This window comes from Eucyclogobius newberryi, unplaced genomic scaffold (genome assembly GCF_026437365.1).
Source record: "Eucyclogobius newberryi isolate DKJ021-1_F unplaced genomic scaffold, fEucNew1.0.hap1 SCAF_16, whole genome shotgun sequence".
NCBI lineage: Eukaryota > Metazoa > Chordata > Actinopteri > Gobiiformes > Gobiidae > Eucyclogobius > Eucyclogobius newberryi.
Genome location: NW_027315790.1, coordinates 36,283,234 through 36,305,736, shown reverse-complemented (window position 1 = coordinate 36,305,736; position 22,503 = coordinate 36,283,234). Strand labels below are relative to the sequence as shown.

The 22,503-nt window shown below is 55.1% G+C and overlaps 1 protein-coding gene across 1 annotated transcript in view; it reads left to right on the top strand.

Moving 5' to 3' along the window:
* ints3 (integrator complex subunit 3) overlaps positions 1-13,815 on the top strand; it is a 39,357-nt gene extending 25,542 nt beyond the window's left edge. The window contains exons 12-25 of the mRNA XM_072448390.1: positions 45-174; positions 2,131-2,185; positions 3,089-3,192; positions 3,631-3,795; positions 4,313-4,466; positions 5,772-5,840; positions 8,397-8,472; positions 10,176-10,289; positions 10,363-10,411; positions 10,753-10,920; positions 11,219-11,319; positions 11,640-11,712; positions 12,398-12,566; positions 13,378-13,815. Coding sequence (XP_072304491.1) covers positions 45-174; positions 2,131-2,185; positions 3,089-3,192; positions 3,631-3,795; positions 4,313-4,466; positions 5,772-5,840; positions 8,397-8,472; positions 10,176-10,289; positions 10,363-10,411; positions 10,753-10,920; positions 11,219-11,319; positions 11,640-11,712; positions 12,398-12,566; positions 13,378-13,455 — 1,505 coding nt within the window. The 3' untranslated portion in view covers positions 13,456-13,815. The remainder of the gene's footprint in view (positions 1-44; positions 175-2,130; positions 2,186-3,088; positions 3,193-3,630; positions 3,796-4,312; positions 4,467-5,771; positions 5,841-8,396; positions 8,473-10,175; positions 10,290-10,362; positions 10,412-10,752; positions 10,921-11,218; positions 11,320-11,639; positions 11,713-12,397; positions 12,567-13,377) is intronic.
* Positions 13,816-22,503: the final 8,688 nt, after the last annotated feature.

Here is a 22,503-nt window from a genome sequence, read left to right as displayed (position 1 = left end):
TACCAATACAAAAGTACTGTATCTAAACTTCCATCACTTCACAGGGAAGAAGCGTGAGTTTCGGTTCCATCCAATCAGAGAGGCCATTGTAGAGGAGCCTGCTGACATCACACCCTGGCTCGACCAATTAGAGGACAGCATGAAGGACCGGGTGCAGCAGCTGCAGAAAACCAGGTACAAACCACTGGAGGGGGAGGAGCTGAGAGCCGAGGGGGAGGAGCTGAGGGCCGAGGGGGAGGAGCTGAGGGCCGAGGGGGAGGAGCTGAGAGCCGAGGGGGAGGAGCTGAGGGCCGAGGGGGGGAGGAGCTGAGGGCCGGGGGGGGGGGGAGGAGCTGAGGGCCGAGGGGGAGGAGCTGAGGGCCGAGGGGGAGGAGCTGAGAGCCGAGGGGGAGGAGCTGAGGGCCAAGGGGGAGGAGCTGAGGGCCGAGGGGGAGGAGCTGAGAGCCGAGGGGGGGAGGAGCTGAGGGCCGGGGGGGGGGAGGAGCTGAGGGCCGAGGGGGAGGAGCTGAGGGCCGAGGGGGAGGAGCTGAGAGCCGAGGGGGAGGAGCTGAGGGCCGAGGGGGAGGAGCTGAGGGCCGAGGGGGGGGAGGAGCTGAGAGCCGAGGGGGGGAGGAGCTGAGGGCCGAGGGGGGGGAGGAGCTGAGGGCCGAGGGGGGGGGAGGAGCTGAGGGCCGAGGGGGGGGAGGAGCTGAGGGCCGAGGGGAGGAGCTGAGGGCCGAGGGGGGGAGCTGAGGGCCGAGGGGGGGGAGCTGAGGGCCGAGGGGGGGGAGCTGAGGGCCGAGGGGAGGGAGCTGAGGGCCGAGGGGGGGGGAGCTGAGGGCCGAGGGGGGGGGGAGCTGAGGGCCGAGGGGGGGGAGCTGAGGGCCGAGGGGGAGGAGCTGAGGGCCGAGGGGGGGGAGCTGAGGGCCGAGGGGAGGGAGCTGAGGGCCGAGGGGGGGAGGAGCTGAGGGCCGAGGGGAGGAGCTGAGGGCCGAGGGGGGGGAGCTGAGGGCCGAGGGGGGGGAGCTGAGGGCCGAGGGGAGGGAGCTGAGGGCCGAGGGGGGGGGGAGCTGAGGGCCGAGGGGGGGGAGCTGAGGGCCGAGGGGGGGGAGCTGAGGGCCGAGGGGGGGGGAGCTGAGGGCCGAGGGGGGGGGGGCCGAGGGGGAGGAGCTGAGGGCCGAGGGGGGGGGAGCTGAGGGCCGAGGGGGGGGGAGCTGAGGGCCGAGGGGGGGGGAGCTGAGGGCCGAGGGGGAGGAGCTGAGGGCCGAGGGGGAGGAGCTGAGGGCCGAGGGGGAGGAGCTGAGGGGGAGGAGAAGGTCATTTGTATTTATTAATGTTGATAATGTTCTGTGACAGGAAAATGTAGTTTTATTACAATTAACTTTAATCAGATTAATTTAAACATAAAATATAATGGCCACAAATGGATTCAATAATATAAATGTAAAGCTTATTGGCCCCTCATTGCTGCTCCATGGTAACGCCCTGGAGGGAGCTCCATGGTAACGCTCTGGAGGGAGCTCCATGGTAACGCTCTGGAGGGAGCTCCATGGTAACGCTCTGGAGGGAGCTCCATGGTAACGCCCTGGAGGGAGCTCCATGGTAACGCCCTGGAGGGAGCTCCATGGTAACGCCCTGGAGGGAGCTCCATGGTAACGCCCTGGAGGGAGCTCCATGGTAACGCTCTGGAGGGAGCTCCATGGTAACGCCCTGGAGGGAGCTCCATGGTAACGCCCTGGAGGGAGCTCCATGGTAACGCCCTGGAGGGAGCTCCATGGTAACGCCCTGGAGGGAGCTCCATGGTAACGCCCTGGAGGGAGCTCCATGGTAACGCCCTGGAGGGAGCTCCATGGTAACGCCCTGGAGGGAGCTCCATGGTAACGCTCTGGAGGGAGCTCCATGGTAACGCCCTGGAGGGAGCTCCATGGTAACGCTCTGGAGGGAGCTCCATGGTAACGCCCTGGAGGGAGCTCCATGGTAACGCTCTGGAGGGAGCTCCATGGTAACGCTCGGGCACCGCATGGCTCCTCCTCTTTAGAATATCACGCTGAACACCCGGCGAGTGCAGGTGTTAGCCACGTTAGCTTCATTAGCTTCATTAGCTTCATTAGCTTGTATTCTTTAAATGACCACGTGTCGTGTTTGTTTCAGTGACACAGAGACTCAGTGTGAAGTGATGCAGGAGATCGTGGACCAGGTCCTGGAGGTAAGAACTCTAGTGTCCTAACCCCGTGTGTCCTAACCCCGTGTGTCCTTCTCCCCTTGTCTCCTCTAGTGTCCTAACATCTCGTCTCTTAAACCTCTCGTCTCCTCTCTAGTATCCTAACCTCTCGTCTCCTCTCTAGTATCCTAACCTCTCGTCTCCTCTCTTGTATCCTAACCTCTCGTCTCCTCTCTAGTATCCTAACCTCTCGTCTCCTCTCTTGTATTATCCTAACCTCTCGTCTCCTCTCTAGTATCCTAACCTCTCGTCTCCTCTCTAGTATCCTAACCTCTCGTCTCCTCTCTAGTATCTTAACCTCTCGTCTCCTCTCTAGTATCTTAACCTCTCGTCTCCTCTCTAGTATCCTAACCTCTCGTCTCCTCTCTAGTATCTTAACCTCTCGTCTCCTCTCTAGTATCTTAACCTCTCGTCTCCTCTCTAGTATCCTAACCTCTCGTCTCCTCTCTAGTATCCTAACCTCTCGTCTCCTCTCTAGTATCTTAACCTCTCGTCTCCTCTCTAGTATCTTAACCTCTCGTCTCCTCTCTAGTATCCTAACCTCTCGTCTCCTCTCTAGTATCTTAACCTCTCGTCTCCTCTCTAGTATCTTAACCTCTCGTCTCCTCTCTAGTATCCTAACCTCTCGTCTCCTCTCTAGTATCCTAACCTCTCGTCTCCTCTCTAGTATCTTAACCTCTCGTCTCCTCTCTAGTATCTTAACCTCTCGTCTCCTCTCTAGTATCCTAACCTCTCGTCTCCTCTCTAGTATCCTAACCTCTCGTCTCCTCTCTAGTATCTTAACCTCTCGTCTCCTCTCTAGTATCCTAACCTCTCGTCTCCTCTCTAGTATCTTAACCTCTTGTCTCCTCTCTAGTATCCTAACCTCTCGTCTCTTTATGTTGTCAGGACGACTTTGACCAGGAGCAGATGTCGGCGTTGGCCTGTTGTTTGTCGGAGCTATTTAAAGAACACTTCAGAGGAGACGTTTTACCAGACGAGATCACAGAGGAGTCAGTACTTCTACTAGAACTACTTCTACAGTATTATACTGCTACTGCTTTATTATCACTTTACTGCTGCTGTTTGTTCAGTTTTGTTTGGACAAATCTATTAAGATCTGTGTCAGTCTGCGGCATGGGGGGCTCTGGGCTTGTAGTTGGTGAGATCTAGCTCTCGACATCTCCCTGCTAAACCCATACTTTGCATCTTTGCAGCGCTTTCACCGGCTCCTCCCAGTCTGTAATATCCAAACACGCTCGTAGCTCCTCCCAGTCTGTAATGTCCAAACACGCTCGTAGCTCCTCCCAGTCTGTAATGTCCAAACACGCTCGTAGCTCCTCCCAGTCTGTAATGTCCAAACACGCTCGTAGCTCCTCCCAGTCTGTAATGTCCAAACACGCTCGTAGCTCCTCCCAGTCTGTAAGAAGAAGTCCTGTGTTCTCCTTCAGGTCTTTAGAGGAGTCCGTGGGGAAGCCTGTGTGTCTGATCTTCAGAAACCTGATCCTGATGCAGGAGGACAACAGTGGCTTCTCTGTTCTGCTCGATCTTTTGGCAGAACTTTACCAGAAACAGCCCAAGATCGGATATCACCTGCTCTACTACCTCAAAGCCAGGTAAGAGACCAGGTTTGGACTTGCCCTTCTCTCTTGTTTGTTTTCATTTGTATTCTTGTATTGACAGTAAAGCATTGTATCGTTTCATGTTCTCCCCGTGTCGTTTCATGTTCATGTCGTTTCATGTTCATGTCGTTTCATGTTCATGTCGTTTCATGTTCGTGTCGTTTCATGTTCTCCCCGTGTTGTTTCATGTTCTCCCCGTGTCGTTTCATGTTCTCCCCGTGTCGTTTCATGTTCATGTCGTTTCATGTTCATGTCGTTTCATGTTCATGTCGTTTCATGTTCATGTCGTTTCATGTTCATGTCGTTTCATGTTCGTGTCGTTTCATGTTCTCCCCGTGTTGTTTCATGTTCTTCCCGTGTCGTTTCATGTTCTCCCCGTGTCGTTTCATGTTCTCCCCGTGTCGTTTCATGTTCTCCCCGTGTCGTTTCATGTTCATGTCGTTTCATGTTCTTCCCGTGTCGTTTCATGTTCTTCCCGTGTCGTTTCATGTTCTTCCCGTGCCGTGGACAGTAAAGCGGCGAATGGGAAGATGCTTCTGTACGAGTCGTTCGCTCAGGCCACAGCTCTGGGAGATCTTCACACTTGCCTCATGATGGACATGAAAGCCTGTCAAGAGGACGACGTCAGACTGCTCTGCTTCCTCACACCCTCCATCTACACTGAGGTGAGGGAGGGGCCTCTGACACACAGGGGGAGGGGCATCTGTCGCACAGGGGGAGGGGCATCTGTCGCACAGGGGGAGGGGCATCTGACGCACAGGGGGAGGGGCATCTGACGCACAGGGGGAGGGGCATCTGACGCACAGGGGGAGGGGCATCTGACGCACAGGGGGAGGGGCATCTGACGCACAGGGGGAGGGGCATCTGACGCACAGGGGGAGGGGCATCTGACGCACAGGGGGAGGGGCCTCTGACGCACGGGGAGGGGCATCTGACGCACAGGGGGAGGGGCATCTGACGCACGGGGAGGGGCATCTGACGCACAGGGGGAAGGGCATCTGACGCACGGGGAGGGGCATCTGACGCACAGGGGGAGGGGCATCTGACGCACGGGGAGGGGCATCTGACGCACAGGGGGAGGGGCATCTGACGCACGGGGAGGGGCATCTGACGCACAGGGGGAGGGGCATCTGACGCACAGGGGGAGGGGCATCTGTCGCAAAGGGGGAAGGGCATCTGACGCACAGGGGGAAGGGCATCTGACGCACGGGGAGGGGCATCTGACGCACAGGGGGAGGGGCAGCTGACGCACGGGGAGGGGCATCTGACGCACAGGGGGAAGGGCATCTGACGCACAGGGGGAAGGGCATCTGACGCACGGGGAGGGGCATCTGACGCACAGGGGGAGGGGCATCTGTTGCACAGGGGGAGGGGCATCTGTCGCACAGGGGGAGGGGCATCTGACGCACAGGGGGAAGGGCATCTGTCGCACAGGGGGAGGGGCATCTGTCGCACAGGGGGAGGGGCATCTGTCGCACAGGGGGAGGGGCATCTGACGCACAGGGGGAGGGGCATCTGTCGCACAGGGGGAGGGGCATCTGTCGCACAGGGGGAGGGGCATCTGTCGCACAGGGGGAGGGGCATCTGTCGCACGGGGAGGGGCATCTGACGCACGGGGAGGGGCATCTGTCGCACAGGGGGAGGGGCATCTGACGCACGGGGAGGGGCATCTGTCGCACAGGGGGAAGGGCATCTGTCGCACAGGGGGAGGGGCATCTGTCGCACAGGGGGAGGGGCATCTGTCGCACAGGGGGAGGGGCATCTGTCGCACAGGGGGAGGGGCATCTGTCGCACAGGGGGAGGGGCATCTGTCGCACAGGGGGAGGGGCATCTGACGCACAGGGGGAGGGGCATCTGACGCACAGGGGGAGGGGCATCTGACGCACAGGGGGAGGGGCATCTGACGCACAGGGGGAGGGGCATCTGACGCACAGGGGGAGGGGCCTGGATGGTAACAGTGTCTCTTGTAGTTTCCAGACGAGACCCTTCGGAGCGGAGAGCTGCTGAACATGATCGTGGCTGTGATCGACTCGACTCAGGTACTGCAGGGACAAGACCACACCCTTTGGTCTGGAGCCAATCAAGTCGCTCCAATTTACACAGGGAGTGATTGACGGGCGGATCAACCAATCAGACAAAGGCATTGGAGATTACGAGGAAAGAATAAAAATGATACAGACTGAGTTTCATTAACGCCCCAATGATCCCATTCCAGACCCAGAGGGACGACAGGGCCACACCTGTCTCTGCTCCCGTCTCTGCTCCCGTCTCTGCTCCTGTCTCTGCTCCTGTCTCTGCTCCTGTCTCTGCTCCTGTCTCTGCTCCTGTCTCTGCTCCTGTTGCTCACACACTAGAATGTACTTTAGACTGTACTTTAAAATGTACTTTAGACTGTACTTTAGACTGTACTTTAGACTGTACTTTAAAATGTACTTTAGACTGTACTTTAGACTGTACTTTAAAATGTACTTTAGACTGTACTTTAGTATGTACTTTAAAATGTACTTTGGAATGCACTTTAGACTGTACTTTAGAATGTACTTTAGACTGTACTTTAAAATGTACTTTAGACTGTACTTTAGACTGTACTTTAGACTGTACTTTAGACTGTACTTTAAAATGTACTTTAAAATGTACTTTAGACTGTACTTTAAAATGTACTTTAGACTGTACTTTAGACTGTACTTTAGACTGTACTTTAGTATGTACTTTAAAATGTACTTTGGAATGCACTTTAGACTGTACTTTAGTATGTACTTTAGACTGTACTTTAAAATGTACTTTAGACTGTACTTTAGACTGTACTTTAGACTGTACTTTAGACTGTACTTTAGACTGTACTTTAGACTGTACTTTAGTATGTACTTTAGACTGTACTTTAAAATGTACTTTAGACTGTACTTTAGACTGTACTTTAGACTGTACTTTAGACTGTACTTTAGACTGTACTTTTGTATGTACTTTAAAATGTACTTTGGAATGCACTTTAGAATGTACTTTAAAATGTACTTTGGAATGCACTTTAGACTGTACTTTAGAATGTACTTTAGACTGTACTTTAGAATGTACTTTAGTATGTACTTTTGATGACCCAAACATCACCAACGATCAAGGACTGAGAGAGGGACAGACATCAGGCATTCAGACTTCATTTGGAAATGGACAAATTTGACCGACTTTGGACTAAATGGGACTTTTATATTAATTCAAATGTGCCATGTCTGAACAGCTGCAGGAGCTGATGTGTGACTTATGTATGTGTCTGAACAGCTGCAGGAGCTGATGTGTGACTTATGTGTCTGAACAGCTGCAGAAGCTGATGTGTGACTTATGTATGTGTCTGAACAGCTGCAGGAGCTGATGTGTGACTTATGTGTCTGAACAGCTGCAGAAGCTGATGTGTGACTTATGTATGTGTCTGAACAGCTGCAGGAGCTGATGTGTGACTTATGTGTCTGAACAGCTGCAGGAGCTGATGTGTGACTTATGTATGTGTCTGAACAGCTGCAGGAGCTGATGTGTGACTTATGTGTCTGAACAGCTGCAGGAGCTGATGTGTGACTTATGTATGTGTCTGAACAGCTGCAGGAGCTGATGTGTGACTTATGTGTCTGAACAGCTGCAGAAGCTGATGTGTGACTTATGTATGTGTCTGAACAGCTGCAGGAGCTGATGTGTGACTTATGTGTCTGAACAGCTGCAGAAGCTGATGTGTGACTTATGTATGTGTCTGAACAGCTGCAGGAGCTGATGTGTGACTTATGTATGTGTCTGAACTGCTGCAGGAGCTGATGTGTGACTTATGTATGTGTCTGAACTGCTGCAGGAGCTGATGTGTGACTTATGTATGTGTCTGAACTGCTGCAGGAGCTGATGTGTGACTTATGTATGTGTCTGAACAGCTGCAGGAGCTGATGTGTGACTTATGTATGTGTCTGAACAGCTGCAGGAGCTGATGTGTGACTTATGTATGTGTCTGAACAGCTGCAGGAGCTGATGTGTGACTTATGTATGTGTCTGAACAGCTGCAGGAGCTGATGTGTGACTTATGTATGTGTCTGAACAGCTGCAGGAGCTGATGTGTGACTTATGTATGTGTCTGAACAGCTGCAGGAGCTGATGTGTGACTTATGTATGTGTCTGAACTGCTGCAGGAGCTGATGTGTGACTTATGTATGTGTCTGAACAGCTGCAGGAGCTGATGTGTGACTTATGTATGTGTCTGAACAGCTGCAGGAGCTGATGTGTGACTTATGTATGTGTCTGAAAAGCTGCAGGAGCTGATGTGTGACTTATGTATGTGTCTGAACAGCTGCAGGAGCTGATGTGTGACTTATGTATGTGTCTGAACAGCTGCAGGAGCTGATGTGTGACTTATGTGTCTGAACAGCTGCAGAAGCTGATGTGTGACTTATGTATGTGTCTGAACAGCTGCAGGAGCTGATGTGTGACTTATGTATGTGTCTGAACTGCTGCAGGAGCTGATGTGTGACTTATGTATGTGTCTGAACTGCTGCAGGAGCTGATGTGTGACTTATGTATGTGTCTGAACTGCTGCAGGAGCTGATGTGTCACTTATGTATGTGTCTGAACAGCTGCAGGAGCTGATGTGTCATGTGATGATGGGGAACCTGGTGATGTTCCGGAAAGACTCTGTGCTCAACATTCTCAGTGAGTTTAAACTAAGCTCTTCTGGGCTCTGGGGTGGGGGATTCTGAACTCTGGGGGCCTCTGGTGGACTCTGGGGGCCTCTGGTGGACTCTGGGGGCCTCTGGTGGACTCTGGGGCTCTCTGGTGGATATCTGGGGCTCTCTGGTGGATATCTGGGGCTCTCTGGTGGACTCTGGGGGCCTCTGGTGGACTCTGGGGGCCTCTGGTGGACTCTGGGGGCCTCTGGTGGACTCTGGTGGACTCTGGGGCTCTCTGGTGGATATCTGGGGCTCTCTGGTGGATATCTGGGGCTCTCTGGGGGCCTCTGGTGGACTCTGGGGGCCTCTGGTGGACTCTCGGGCTCTCTGGTGGACTCTGGGGGCCTCTGGTGGACTCTGGGGCTCTCTGGTGGATATCTGGGGCTCTCTGGTGGACTCTGGGGGCCTCTGGTGGACTCTGGGGGCCTCTGGTGGACTCTGGGGGCCTCTGGTGGACTCTCTGGTGGACTCTGGGGGCCTCTGGTGGACTCTGGGGGCCTCTGGTGGACTCTCGGGCTCTCTGGTGGACTCTCGGGCTCTCTGGTGGACTCTGGGGGCCTCTGGTGGACTCTGGGGCTCTCTGGTGGATATCTGGGGCTCTCTGGTGGATATCTGGGGCTCTCTGGTGGATATCTGGGGCTCTCTGGTGGACTCTGGGGGCCTCTGGTGGACTCTCGGGCTCTCTGGTGGACTCTGGGGGCCTCTGGTGGACTCTGGGGGCCTCTGGTGGACTCTGGGGGCCTCTGGTGGACTCTGGGGCTCTCTGGTGGATATCTGGGGCTCTCTGGTGGACTCTGGGGGCCTCTGGTGGACTCTGGGGGCCTCTGGTGGACTCTGGGGGCCTCTGGTGGACTCTCGGGCTCTCTGGTGGACTCTGGGGGCCTCTGGTGGACTCTGGGGGCCTCTGGTGGACTCTGGGGCTCTCTGGTGGATATCTGGGGCTCTCTGGTGGACTCTGGGGGCCTCTGGTGGACTCTGGGGGCCTCTGGTGGACTCTCGGGCTCTCTGGTGGACTCTGGGGGCCTCTGGTGGACTCTGGGGGCCTCTGGTGGACTCTCGGGCTCTCTGGTGGACTCTGGGGGCCTCTGGTGGACTCTGGGGGCCTCTGGTGGACTCTGGGGCTCTCTGGTGGATATCTGGGGCTCTCTGGTGGATATCTGGGGCTCTCTGGGGGCCTCTGGTGGACTCTGGGGGCCTCTGGTGGACTCTCGGGCTCTCTGGTGGACTCTGGGGGCCTCTGGTGGACTCTGGGGGCCTCTGGTGGACTCTGGGGCTCTCTGGTGGATATCTGGGGCTCTCTGGTGGACTCTGGGGGCCTCTGGTGGACTCTGGGGGCCTCTGGTGGACTCTGGGGGCCTCTGGTGGACTCTCGGGCTCTCTGGTGGACTCTGGGGGCCTCTGGTGGACTCTGGGGGCCTCTGGTGGACTCTGGGGCTCTCTGGTGGATATCTGGGGCTCTCTGGTGGACTCTGGGGGCCTCTGGTGGACTCTGGGGGCCTCTGGTGGACTCTGGGGGCCTCTGGTGGACTCTCGGGCTCTCTGGTGGACTCTGGGGGCCTCTGGTGGACTCTGGGGGCCTCTGGTGGACTCTCAGGCTCTCTGGTGGACTCTGGGGGCCTCTGGTGGACTCTGGGGGCCTCTGGTGGATTCTGGGGGCCTCTGGTGTAAGCGTGGCTCTGGTTTCAGTTCAATCGTTGGACTGGGAGACCTTTGAGCAGTACAGCACGTGGCAGTTGTTCCTGGCTCACAGCATCGCTCTGGAGACCATCATCCCAATACTGCAACATCTGAAGTACAAGGGTATGAGTACTTCAAATACTCGTCATACTGGTGCCCGCAGTGCAGTACCTTCATATATTTGTGACTGTTCCAGAACATCCTGAGGCTCTGTCGTGTTTGTTGCTGCAGCTGAGACGAGAAAAGTAAGAGCTGGAGATCCACACGATTCTGTTCATCTGCAACTCAAGTGTAAATCACACTCCTCTTCCTCTTCCTCCTCCTCCTCCTCCTCCTCCTCCTCCTCCTCCTCCTCCTCCTCCTCCTCCTCCTCCTCCTCCTCCTCCTCTTCCTCCTCCTCTTCCTCTTCCTCCTCCTCCTCCTCCTCCTCCCCCTCGTCCTCCTCCCTCTCCTCCTCCTCCTCTTCCTCTTCCTCCTCCTCCTCCTCTTCCTCTTCCTCCTCCTCCTCCTCCTCCTCCTCCTCCTCCTCCTCCTCCTCCTCCCCCTCGTCGTCCTCCCTCTTCCTCCTCCCTCTCCTCCTCCTCAGACCTTCAGAGGAGATGGTGAAGATGGTCCTGTCTCGTCCGTGTCACCCTGAGGACCACTTCACCACGAGCCTCCTGAGACACTGGGCCACGAGACACGACGAGACGCTGGGAGAACACATCAAGGCCCAACTCATCAAGAACAACAGCCAACCACGCAAGAGACAGAGGTGAGGCCCGAGGCCCGAGGCCCGAGGTCCGAGGTCTGAGGCCCGAGGCCCGAGGCCCGAGGCCCGAGGCCCGAGGTCCGAGGCCCGAGGTCCGAGGCCCGAGGTCTGAGGCCCGAGGTCTGAGGCCCGAGGTCTGAGGCCCGAGGTCTGAGGCCCGAGGTCTGAGGCCCGAGGTCTGAGGCCCGAGGTCTGAGGCCCGAGGCCCGAGGCCCGAGGCCCGAGGCCCGAGGCCCGAGGTCCGAGGCCCGAGGTCGTGCGTAACAGTCGTGCGCGTAACAGTCGTGTGTCTGTGTCTCAGTCTGCGCAGCTCCAGCAGTAAACTGGCTCAACTGACTCTGGAGCAGATTCTGGAGCATCTGGACAACCTCCGACTGAGTCTGTGCAACGTCAAGAACAGCTGTAAGGTTCACTCTACTGTGCAATGTCAAGACAGCTGTAAGGTTCACTCTACTGTGCAACGTCAAGACAGCTGTAAGGTTCACTCTACTGTGCAACGTCAAGAACAGCTGTAAGGTTCACTCTACTGTGCAATGTCAAGACAGCTGTAAGGTTCACTCTACTGTGCAATGTCAAGACCGCTGTAAGGTTCACTCTACTGTGCAATATCAAGGCAGCTGTAAGGTTCACTGTAGTGTGCCATGTCAAGACCAGCTGTAAGGTGTCTGTAGACAGCTGCATGGTTCCTTCTGTGCCTTCACTAATGCTTTGTTGGTGTTCAGTTTTCTCTCAGACGCCGATCCTTCAGGCGCTGCAGCATGTTCAGGCGAGCTGCGACGAGGCCCACAAGATGAGGTACTCGCACAATCACTGCTGCTGCTCCTTCAGCTGCTCAGACGGGTCACATGGTCACAGCTGCTGCTCCTTCAGCTGCTCAGACGGGTCACATGGTCACAGCTGCTGCTCCTTCAGCTGCTCAGACGGGTCACATGGTCACAGCTGCTGCTCCTTCAGCTGCTCAGACGGGTCACATGGTCACAGCTGCTGCTCCTTCAGCTGCTCAGACGGGTCACATGGTCACAGCTGCTGCTCCTTCAGCTGCTCAGACGGGTCACATGGTCACGTTTGTTAGAGCTGCAACTAATGATTATTTTAGTCTTTTACATTAAACGATTAATTAAATTAATAAAAACGAACATTCAGACTTTTAAATCATTTTTAACCAAATAAAGGGAAGCACACACAAGCTAACGAGGCTAACATGGCCCCGCTACCCGAGGCTAACATGGCCCCGCTACCCGAGGCTAACATGGCCCCGCTACCCGAGGCTAACATGGCCCCGCTACCCGAGGCTAACATGGCCCCGCTACCCGAGGCTAACATGGCCTCGCAAGCTAACGAGGCTAACATGGCCCCGCTACCCGAGGCTAACATGGCCCCGCTACCCGAGGCTAACATGGCCCCGCTACCCTCGCAAGCTAACGAGGCTAACATGGCCCCGCTACCCTCGCAAGCTAACGAGGCTAACATGGTGTTTCAGGTTCAGTGACTTGTTCTCATTGGCTGAGGAGTTCGAGGACGCTCAGAACAAACCCCCAAAGTCTCGACGAAAAGCGGCCGCCGCCTCGAGCCCTCGACAGAGAAAAGGAGCGGCTCCGCCCACTGCAACTGTAACCACTGAAGAAGAGAGCGCCAGCAGCAGCGCCTCAGTGAGACACACAACACAACACACAGAGACACAACACACAGAGACACAACACACAGAAACACAACACACAGAGACACAACACACAGAGACACAACACACAGAAACACAACACACAGAGACACAACACACAGAAACACAACACACAGAGACACAACACACAGAGACACAACACACACAACACAGAGAGACACAACACACACAACACAGAGAGACACAACACACACAACACAGAGAGACACAACACACAGAGACACACACACAGAGACACAACACACAGAGACACAACACACAGAAACACAACACACAGAGACACAACACACAGAGACACAACACACAGAAACACAACACACAGAGACACACACACAGAGACACAACACACAGAGACACAACACACAGAAACACAACACACAGAGACACAACACACAGAGACACAACACACAGAAACACAACACACAGAGACACAACACACAGAAACACAACACACAGAGACACAACACACAGAGACACAACACACACAACACAGAGAGACACAACACACACAACACAGAGAGACACAACACACACAACACAGAGAGACACAACACACAGAGACACACACACAGAGACACAACACACAGAGACACAACACACAGAAACACAACACACAGAGACACAACACACAGAGACACAACACACAGAAACACAACACACAGAGACACACACACAGAGACACAACACACAGAGACACAACACACAGAAACACAACACACAGAGACACAACACACACAACACACAGAGACACACACACTCTCACCTTGTCTCGTTTCCTTCAGGAGGAGGAAGACTCTAAACCCAAGGCTCCGAAGAGGAAGAGGAAAGGCTCGTCGGCTGTCGGCTCCGACAGTGACTGATCGTCCAATCACAGAGCGGCGCAGTGACTGATCGTCCAATCACAGAGCGGCGCAGTGACTGATCGTCCAATCACAGAGCGGCGCAGTGACTGATCGTCCAATCACAGAGCGGCGCAGTGACTGATCGTCCAATCACAGAGCGGCACAGAGTCATGCCGGACGAGATTTGTTTTTTTAAAGACTAAACTGAACTCTGAGGTTTCCACGGCAACGCACAGTGATGTAATCACCTGCAGGACTCCCATGATGCTCTGCAGCTGTGATTTTAAAGGACAAACTCCTGTAGAAGCAACTTTAGGCTCTTATTGTGAAGGAGCCACTTCCTGAATCTTTGTTTTCATAAAAATCTTTTCTTTAAAATGTGTCTGCTTTTTTCAGCCGTGTGTTTAGTATAAGTTAAAAACTTTGGGGAATGTGTCAGGGGCAGGGGCAGGGGCAGGGGTCAAGTGAATCATTTGAAATGTTGCATTTGACATAGTTTGCATTCCTTCAGCTTTAATAAGTCTTAAGTTAATATTAATATTTGGTCGACATCGAAAAGCATAAATTCTTCCAATTTTACTTTAAAAAGTACAACTTTTTGTTTGGACCGCATTTGGCCCCTGGGCCTGTAGTTTGGACTAAGTTTAATCATAATTAAAGGCCGAATGGACGTTTTGAGAACTCAGGCGGAAGTGCTCATGCCACTCCCCCGTGCTCATGCCACTCCCCCGTGCTCATGCCACTCCCCCGTGCTCATGCCACTCCCCCGTGCTCATGCCACTCCCCCGTGCTCATGCCACTCCCCCGTGCTCATGCCACTCCCCCGTGCTCATGCCACTCCCCCGTGCACATGCCACTCCCCCGTGCTCATGCCCCTCCCCCGTGCTCATGCCACTCCCCCGTGCTCATGCCACTCCCCCGTGCTCATGCCACTCCCCCGTGCACATGCCCCTCCCCCGTGCTCATGCCACTCCCCCGTGCTCATGCCACTCCCCCGTGCTCATGCCACTCCCCCGTGCACATGCCCCTCCCCCGTGCACATGCCACTCCCCCGTGCTCAAGCCACTCCCCCGTGCTCATGCCACTCCCCCGTGCTCATGCCACTCCCCCGTGCGCATGCCACTCCCCCGTGCGCATGCCACTCCCCCGTGCACATGCCACTCCCCCGTGCGCATGCCACTCCCCCGTGCGCATGCCACTCCCCCGTGCTCATGCCACTCCCCCGTGCTCATGCCACTCCCCCGTGCTCATGCCACTCCCCCGTGCGCATGCCACTCCCCCGTGCACATGCCACTCCCCCGTGCTGCGGGGGGAAAGGCTGCAGGTGAACAAGGCTCTGCAGGTGCAGTAGGTGCGTTCTATGATTGACACGTGACAGGACTAATCGGCCGTCCACGAGGAAATGAGTGTCGGATTTGGGCCAGAGTTAGACCAGGACCAGAACCAGAGTCTGATCTAAATCCTCCTGAGACTTTTACTCCTGAGCCATCTGTGTCACAAAAGACGTTTATTCCAGTGTGTGAAGGGCGTGGCTAAAGCTAGTGTGTGTGAGGGGCGTGGCTAAAGCTAGTGTGTGTGAGGGGCGTGGCTAAAGCTAGTGTGTGTGAAGGGCGTGGCTAAAGCTAGTGTGTGTGAAGGGCGTGGCTAAAGCTAGTGTGTGTGAAGGGCGTGGCTAAAGCTAGTGTGTGTGAGGGGCGTGGCTAAAGCTACTGCGTGTGAGGGGCGTGGCTAAAGCTAGTGTGTGTGAAGGGCGTGGCTAAAGCTAGTGTGTGTGAGGGGCGTTGCTGCTAAAGCTAGTGTGTGTGAGGGGCGTGGCTAAAGCTAGTGTGTGTGAAGGGCGTGGCTAAAGCTACTGCGTGTGAGGGGCGTGGCTAAAGCTAGTGTGTGTGAGGGGGCGTGGCTAAAGCTAGTGTGTGTGAAGGGCGTGGCTAAAGCTAGTGTGTGTGAAGGGCGTGGCTAAAGCTAGTGTGTGTGAAGGGCGTGGCTAAAGCTAGTGTGTGTGAGGGGCGTGGCTAAAGCTACTGCGTGTGAGGGGCGTGGCTAAAGCTAGTGTGTGTGAAGGGCGTGGCTAAAGCTAGTGTGTGTGAGGGGCGTTGCTGCTAAAGCTAGTGTGTGTGAGGGGCGTGGCTAAAGCTAGTGTGTGTGAAGGGCGTGGCTAAAGCTACTGCGTGTGAGGGGCGTGGCTAAAGCTAGTGTGTGTGAAGGGCGTGGCTAAAGCTAGCGTGTGTGAGGGGCGTGGCTAAAGCTAGCGTGTGTGAGGGGCGTGGCTAAAGCTAGCGTGTGTGAGGGGCGTGGCTAAAGCTAGCGTGTGTGAGGGGCGTGGCTAAAGCTAGTGTGTGTGAGGGGCGTTGCTGCTAAAGCTAGTGTGTGTGAGGGGCGTGGCTAAAGCTAGTGTGTGTGAGGGGCGTTGCTGCTAAAGCTAGTGTGTGTGAGGGGCGTGGCTAAAGCTAGCGTGTGTGAGGGGCGTGGCTAAAGCTAGCGTGTGTGAGGGGCGTGGCTAAAGCTACTGTGTGTGAGGGGCGTGGCTAAAGCTAGCGTGTGTGAGGGGCGTGGCTAAAGCTAGTGTGTGTGAGGGGCGTTGCTGCTAAAGCTAGTGTGTGTGAGGGGCGTGGCTAAAGCTAGCGTGTGTGAGAGGCGTGGCTAAAGCTAGCGTGTGTGAGAGGCGTGGCTAAAGCTAGCGTGTGTGAGGGGCGTGGCTAAAGCTAGCGTGTGTGAGGGGCGTGGCTAAAGCTAGCGTGTGTGAGGGGCGTGGCTAAAGCTAGCGTGTGTGAGGGGCGTGGCTAAAGCTAGCGTGTGTGAGGGGCGTGGCTAAAGCTAGCGTGTGTGAGGGGCGTGGCTAAAGCTAGCGTGTGTGAGGGGCGTGGCTAAAGCTAGCGTGTGTGAGGGGCGTGGCTAAAGCTAGCGTGTGTGAGGGGCGTGGCTAAAGCTAGCGTGTGTGAGGGGCGTGGTTAAAGCTAGCGTGTGTGAGGGGCGTGGCTAAAGCTAGCGTGTGTGAGGGGCGTGGCTAAAGCTAGCGTGTGTGAGGGGCGTGGCTAAAGCTAGCGTGTGTGAGGGGCGTGGCTAAAGCTAGCGTGTGTGAGGGGCGTGGCTAAAGCTAGCGTGTGTGAGGGGCGTGGCTAAAGCTAGCGTGTGTGAGGGGCGTGGCTAAAGCTAGCGTGTGTGAGGGGCGTGGCTAAAGCTAGCGTGTGTGAGGGGCGTGGCTAAAGCTAGCGTGTGTGAGGGGCGTGGCTAAAGCTAGCGTGTGTGAGGGGCGTGGCTAAAGCTAGCGTGTGTGAGGGGCGTGGTTAAAGCTAGCGTGTGTGAGGGGCGTGGCTAAAGCTAGCGTGTGTGAGGGGCGTGGCTAAAGCTAGCGTGTGTGAGGGGCGTGGCTAAAGCTAGCGTGTGTGAGGGGCGTTGCTGCTAAAGCTAGTGTGTGTGAGGGGCGTGGCTAAAGCTAGTGTGTGTGAGGGGCGTTGCTGCTAAAGCTAGTGTGTGTGAGGGGCGTGGCTAAAGCTAGCGTGTGTGAGGGGCGTGGCTAAAGCTAGCGTGTGTGAGGGGCGTGGCTAAAGCTACTGTGTGTGAGGGGCGTGGCTAAAGCTAGCGTGTGTGAGGGGCGTGGCTAAAGCTAGTGTGTGTGAGGGGCGTTGCTGCTAAAGCTAGTGTGTGTGAGGGGCGTGGCTAAAGCTAGCGTGTGTGAGAGGCGTGGCTAAAGCTAGCGTGTGTGAGGGGCGTGGCTAAAGCTAGCGTGTGTGAGGGGCGTGGCTAAAGCTAGCGTGTGTGAGGGGCGTGGCTAAAGCTAGCGTGTGTGAGGGGCGTGGCTAAAGCTAGCGTGTGTGAGGGGCGTGGCTAAAGCTAGCGTGTGTGAGGGGCGTGGCTAAAGCTAGCGTGTGTGAGGGGCGTGGCTAAAGCTAGCGTGTGTGAGGGGCGTGGCTAAAGCTAGCGTGTGTGAGGGGCGTGGCTAAAGCTAGCGTGTGTGAGGGGCGTGGCTAAAGCTAGCGTGTGTGAGGGGCGTGGCTAAAGCTAGCGTGTGTGAGGGGCGTGGCTAAAGCTAGCGTGTGTGAGGGGCGTGGCTAAAGCTAGCGTGTGTGAGGGGCGTGGCTAAAGCTAGCGTGTGTGAGGGGCGTGGCTAAAGCTAGCGTGTGTGAGGGGCGTGGCTAAAGCTAGCGTGTGTGAGGGGCGTGGCTAAAGCTAGCGTGTGTGAGGGGCGTGGCTAAAGCTAGCGTGTGTGAGGGGCGTGGCTAAAGCTAGCGTGTGTGAGGGGCGTGGTTAAAGCTAGCGTGTGTGAGGGGCGTGGCTAAAGCTAGCGTGTGTGAGGGGCATGGCTAAAGCTAGCGTGTGTGAGGGGCGTGGCTAAAGCTAGCGTGTGTGAGGGGCGTGGCTAAAGCTAGCGTGTGTGAGGGGCGTGGCTAAAGCTAGCGTGTGTGAGGGGCGTGGCTAAAGCTAGCGTGTGTGAGGGGCGTGGCTAAAGCTAGCGTGTGTGAGGGGCGTGGCTAAAGCTAGCGTGTGTGAGGGGCGTGGCTAAAGCTAGCGTGTGTGAGGGGCGTGGCTAAAGCTAGTGTGTGTGAGGGGCGTGGTGAAGTATCTGAAAAGTGCATAAGAATGTGTAGGATAAACAGGAGAGGTTTCCTGGTCAAAAAACAGGAAATGTGGTTGAGTGACGGGCGATGAAGAATGTGTAGGTTCATTTTCTGACCTCTTCTGAGTGTAAGACCATCGCCGTCAAATTGTAAACAGCTGGACTCGTGTGGGGCCCAGGATCATGAGGGACTTTTCTTTGTCTTTGAAATGGCTATAAAAGCCCTTCCGTTTGAAGGAACAGGGTCCTTTCTCAATTGGCCTATGAAGGGACCCAGATCGTCCACATCTGTATTTGAGCTGCTTATTCATGATTAAAACCATTTTCTAAATCACGAAGCAGTGTCAAGCGCGTTGTCTTTTGTCGACCCAACGCACCTTCCAAACACCACCTCTGGGGGCGCCACACGGAGCGGGAAAACAGACCTTTCTATGCTTGTCCCGCCGAAGACTTGTGTGGTACTTGTGTTTTTGGGGTGCGTGTGTTTTTGGGGTGCGTGTGTTTTTGGGGTGCGTTGTGTTTTTGGGGTGCGTTGTGTTTTTGGGGTGCGTGTGTTTTTGGGGTGCGTGTGTTTTTGGGGTGCGTTGTGTTTTTGGGGTGCGTGTGTTTTTGGGGTGCGTTGTGTTTTTGGGGTGCGTTTGGGGTGCGTTGTGTTTTTGGGGTGCGTTGTGTGTTTGGGGTGCGTTGTGTTTTTGGGGTGCGTGTTTTTGGGGTGCGTTGTGTTTTTGGGGTGCGTGTGTTTTTGGGGTGCGTTGTGTTTTTGGGGTGCGTTGTGTGTTTGGGGTGCGTGTGTTTTTGGGGTGCGTGTGTTTTTGGGGTGCGTGTGTTTTTGGGGTGCGTTGTGTGTTTGGGGTGCGTGTGTTTTTGGGGTGCGTGTGTTTTTGGGGTGCGTTGTGTTTTTGGGGTGCGTGTGTTTTTGGGGTGCGTGTTTTTGGGGTGCGTGTGTTTTTGGGGTGCGTGTGTTTTTGGGGTGCGTGTGTTTTTGGGGTGCGTTGTGTTTTTGGGGTGCGTGTGTTTTTGGGGTGCGTTGTGTTTTTGGGGTGCGTGTGTTTTTGGGGTGCGTTGTGTTTTTGGGGTGCGTGTGTTTTTGGGGTGCGTTGTGTTTTTGGGGTGCGTTTGGGGTGCGTTGTGTTTTTGGGGTGCGTTGTGTGTTTGGGGTGCGTTGTGTTTTTGGGGTGCGTGTTTTTGGGGTGCGTTGTGTTTTTGGGGTGCGTGTGTTTTTGGGGTGCGTTGTGTTTTTGGGGTGCGTTGTGTGTTTGGGGTGCGTGTGTTTTTGGGGTGCGTGTGTTTTTGGGGTGCGTGTGTTTTTGGGGTGCGTTGTGTGTTTGGGGTGCGTGTGTTTTTGGGGTGCGTGTGTTTTTGGGGTGCGTTGTGTTTTTGGGGTGCGTGTGTTTTTGGGGTGCGTGTTTTTGGGGTGCGTGTGTTTTTGGGGTGCGTGTGTTTTTGGGGTGCGTGTGTTTTTGGGGTGCGTTGTGTTTTTGGGGTGCGTGTGTTTTTGGGGTGCGTTGTGTTTTTGGGGTGCGTGTGTTTTTGGGGTGCGTTGTGTTTTTGGGGTGCGTTTGGGGTGCGTTGTGTTTTTGGGGTGCGTTGTGTGTTTGGGGTGCGTTTATATGTTTGGGGTGCGTTTGGGGTGCGTTGTGTTTTTGGGGTGCGTGTGTTTTTGGGGTGCGTGTGTTTTTGGGGTGCGTGTGTTTTTGGGGTGCGTTGTGTGTTTGGGGTGCGTTGTGTTTTTGGGGTGCGTTGTGTGTTTGGGGTGCGTGTGTTTTTGGGGTGCGTGTGTTTTTGGGGTGCGTGTGTTTTTGGGGTGCGTTGTGTGTTTGGGGTGCGTGTGTTTTTGGGGTGCGTGTGTTTTTGGGGTGCGTTGTGTTTTTGGGGTGCGTGTGTTTTTGGGGTGCGTGTGTTTTTGGGGTGCGTGTGTTTTTGGGGTGCGTTGTGTGTTTGGGGTGCGTTGTGTTTTTGGGGTGCGTTGTGTGTTTGGGGTGCGTGTGTTTTTGGGGTGCGTGTGTTTTTGGGGTGCGTTGTGTGTTTGGGGTGCGTGTGTTTTTGGGGTGCGTGTGTTTTTGGGGTGCGTGTGTTTTTGGGGTGCGTTGTGTTTTTGGGGTGCGTTGTGTTTTTGGGGTGCGTGTGTTTTTGGGGTGCGTGTGTTTTTGGGGTGCGTGTGTTTTTGGGGTGCGTGTGTTATTGGGGTGCGTTGTGTTTTTGGGGTGCGTGTGTTTTTGGGGTGCGTGTGTTTTTGGGGTGCGTGTGTTTTTGGGGTGCGTTGTGTTTTTGGGGTGCGTTGTGTTTTTGGGGTGCGTGTGTTTTTGGGGTGCGTGTGTTTTTGGGGTGCGTGTGTTTTTGGGGCGCGTGTGTTTTTGGGGCGCGTGTGTTTTTGGGGCGCGTGTGTTTTTGGGGTGCGTTGTGTTTTTGGGGTGCGTTGTGTTTTTGGGGTGCGTGTGTTTTTGGGGTGCGTGTGTTTTTGGGGTGCGTGTGTTTTTGGGGCGCGTGTGTTTTTGGGGCGCGTGTGTTTTTGGGGTGCGTGTGTTTTTGGGGTGCGTGTGTTTTTGGGGTGCGTGTGTTTTTGGGGTGCGTTGTGTTTTTGGGGTGCATGTGTTTTTGGGGTGCGTTGTGTTTTTGGGGTGCGTTTGGGGTGCGTTGTGTTTTTGGGGTGCGTTGTGTGTTTGGGGTGCGTTGTGTTTTTGGGGTGCGTGTTTTTGGGGTGCGTTGTGTTTTTGGGGTGCGTGTGTTTTTGGGGTGCGTTGTGTGTTTGGGGTGCGTTGTGTTTTTGGGGTGCGTTGTGTGTTTGGGGTGCGTGTGTTTTTGGGGTGCGTGTGTTTTTGGGGTGCGTGTGTTTTTGGGGTGCGTTGTGTGTTTGGGGTGCGTGTGTTTTTGGGGTGCGTGTGTTTTTGGGGTGCGTTGTGTTTTTGGGGTGCGTGTGTTTTTGGGGTGCGTGTGTTTTTGGGGTGCGTGTGTTTTTGGGGTGCGTTGTGTTTTTGGGGTGCGTTGTGTTTTTGGGGTGCGTGTGTTTTTGGGGTGCGTTGTGTTTTTGGGGTGCGTGTGTTTTTGGGGTGCGTTTGGGGTGCGTTGTGTTTTTGGGGTGCGTTGTGTGTTTGGGGTGCGTTGTGTGTTTGGGGTGCGTTGTGTTTTTGGGGTGCGTGTGTTTTTGGGGTGCGTGTGTTTTTGGGGTGCGTGTGTTTTTGGGGTGCGTTGTGTGTTTGGGGTGCGTTGTGTTTTTGGGGTGCGTTGTGTGTTTGGGGTGCGTGTGTTTTTGGGGTGCGTGTGTTTTTGGGGTGCGTGTGTTTTTGGGGTGCGTTGTGTGTTTGGGGTGCGTGTGTTTTTGGGGTGCGTGTGTTTTTGGGGTGCGTTGTGTTTTTGGGGTGCGTGTGTTTTTGGGGTGCGTGTGTTTTTGGGGTGCGTGTGTTTTTGGGGTGCGTGTGTTTTTGGGGTGCGTTGTGTGTTTGGGGTGCGTGTGTTTTTGGGGTGCGTGTGTTTTTGGGGTGCGTTGTGTGTTTGGGGTGCGTTGTGTTTTTGGGGTGCGTTGTGTGTTTGGGGTGCGTTGTGTGTTTGGGGTGCGTTGTGTTTTTGGGGTGCGTGTGTTTTTGGGGTGCGTTGTGTGTTTGGGGTGCGTTGTGTTTTTGGGGTGCGTTGTGTTTTTGGGGTGCGTTGTTTTTTTGGGGTGCGTTGTGTTTTTGGGGTGCGTTGTGTGTTTGGGGTGCGTTGTGTTTTTGGGGTGCGTTGTGTGTTTGGGGTGCGTTGTGTGTTTGGGGTGCGTTGTGTTTTTGGGGTGCATGTGTTTTTGGGGTGCGTTGTGTGTTTGGGGTGCGTTGTGTGTTTGGGGTGCGTTGTGTTTTTGGGGTGCGTGTGTTTTTGGGGTGCGTTGTGTTTTTGGGGTGCGTGTGTTTTTGGGGTGTGTGTGTTTTTGGGGTGCGTTGTGTGTTTGGGGTGCGTTGTGTTTTTGGGGTGCGTTGTGTGTTTGGGGTGCGTGTGTTTTTGGGGTGCGTGTGTTTTTGGGGTGCGTGTGTTTTTGGGGTGCGTTGTGTGTTTGGGGTGCGTTGTGTTTTTGGGGTGCGTTGTGTGTTTGGGGTGCGTTGTGTGTTTGGGGTGCGTTGTGTTTTTGGGGTGCGTGTGTTTTTGGGGTGCGTTGTGTGTTTGGGGTGCGTTGTGTGTTTGGGGTGCGTTGTGTTTTTGGGGTGCGTGTGTTTTTGGGCTGCGTTGTGTTTTTGGGGTGCGTGTGTTTTTGGGGTGCGTGTGTTTTTGGGGTGCGTTGTGTGTTTGGGGTGCGTTGTGTTTTTGGGGTGCGTTGTGTGTTTGGGGTGCGTGTGTTTTTTGGGTGCGTGTGTTTTTGGGGTGCATGTGTTTTTGGGGTGCGTTGTGTGTTTGGGGTGCGTTGTGTTTTAGGGGTGCGTGTGTTTTTGGGGTGCGTTGTGTGTTTGGGGTGCGTTGTGTTTTTGGGGTGCGTTGTGTGTTTGGGGTGCGTGTGTTTCTGGGGTGCGTGTGTTTTTGGGGTGCGTGTGTTTTTGGGGTGCATGTGT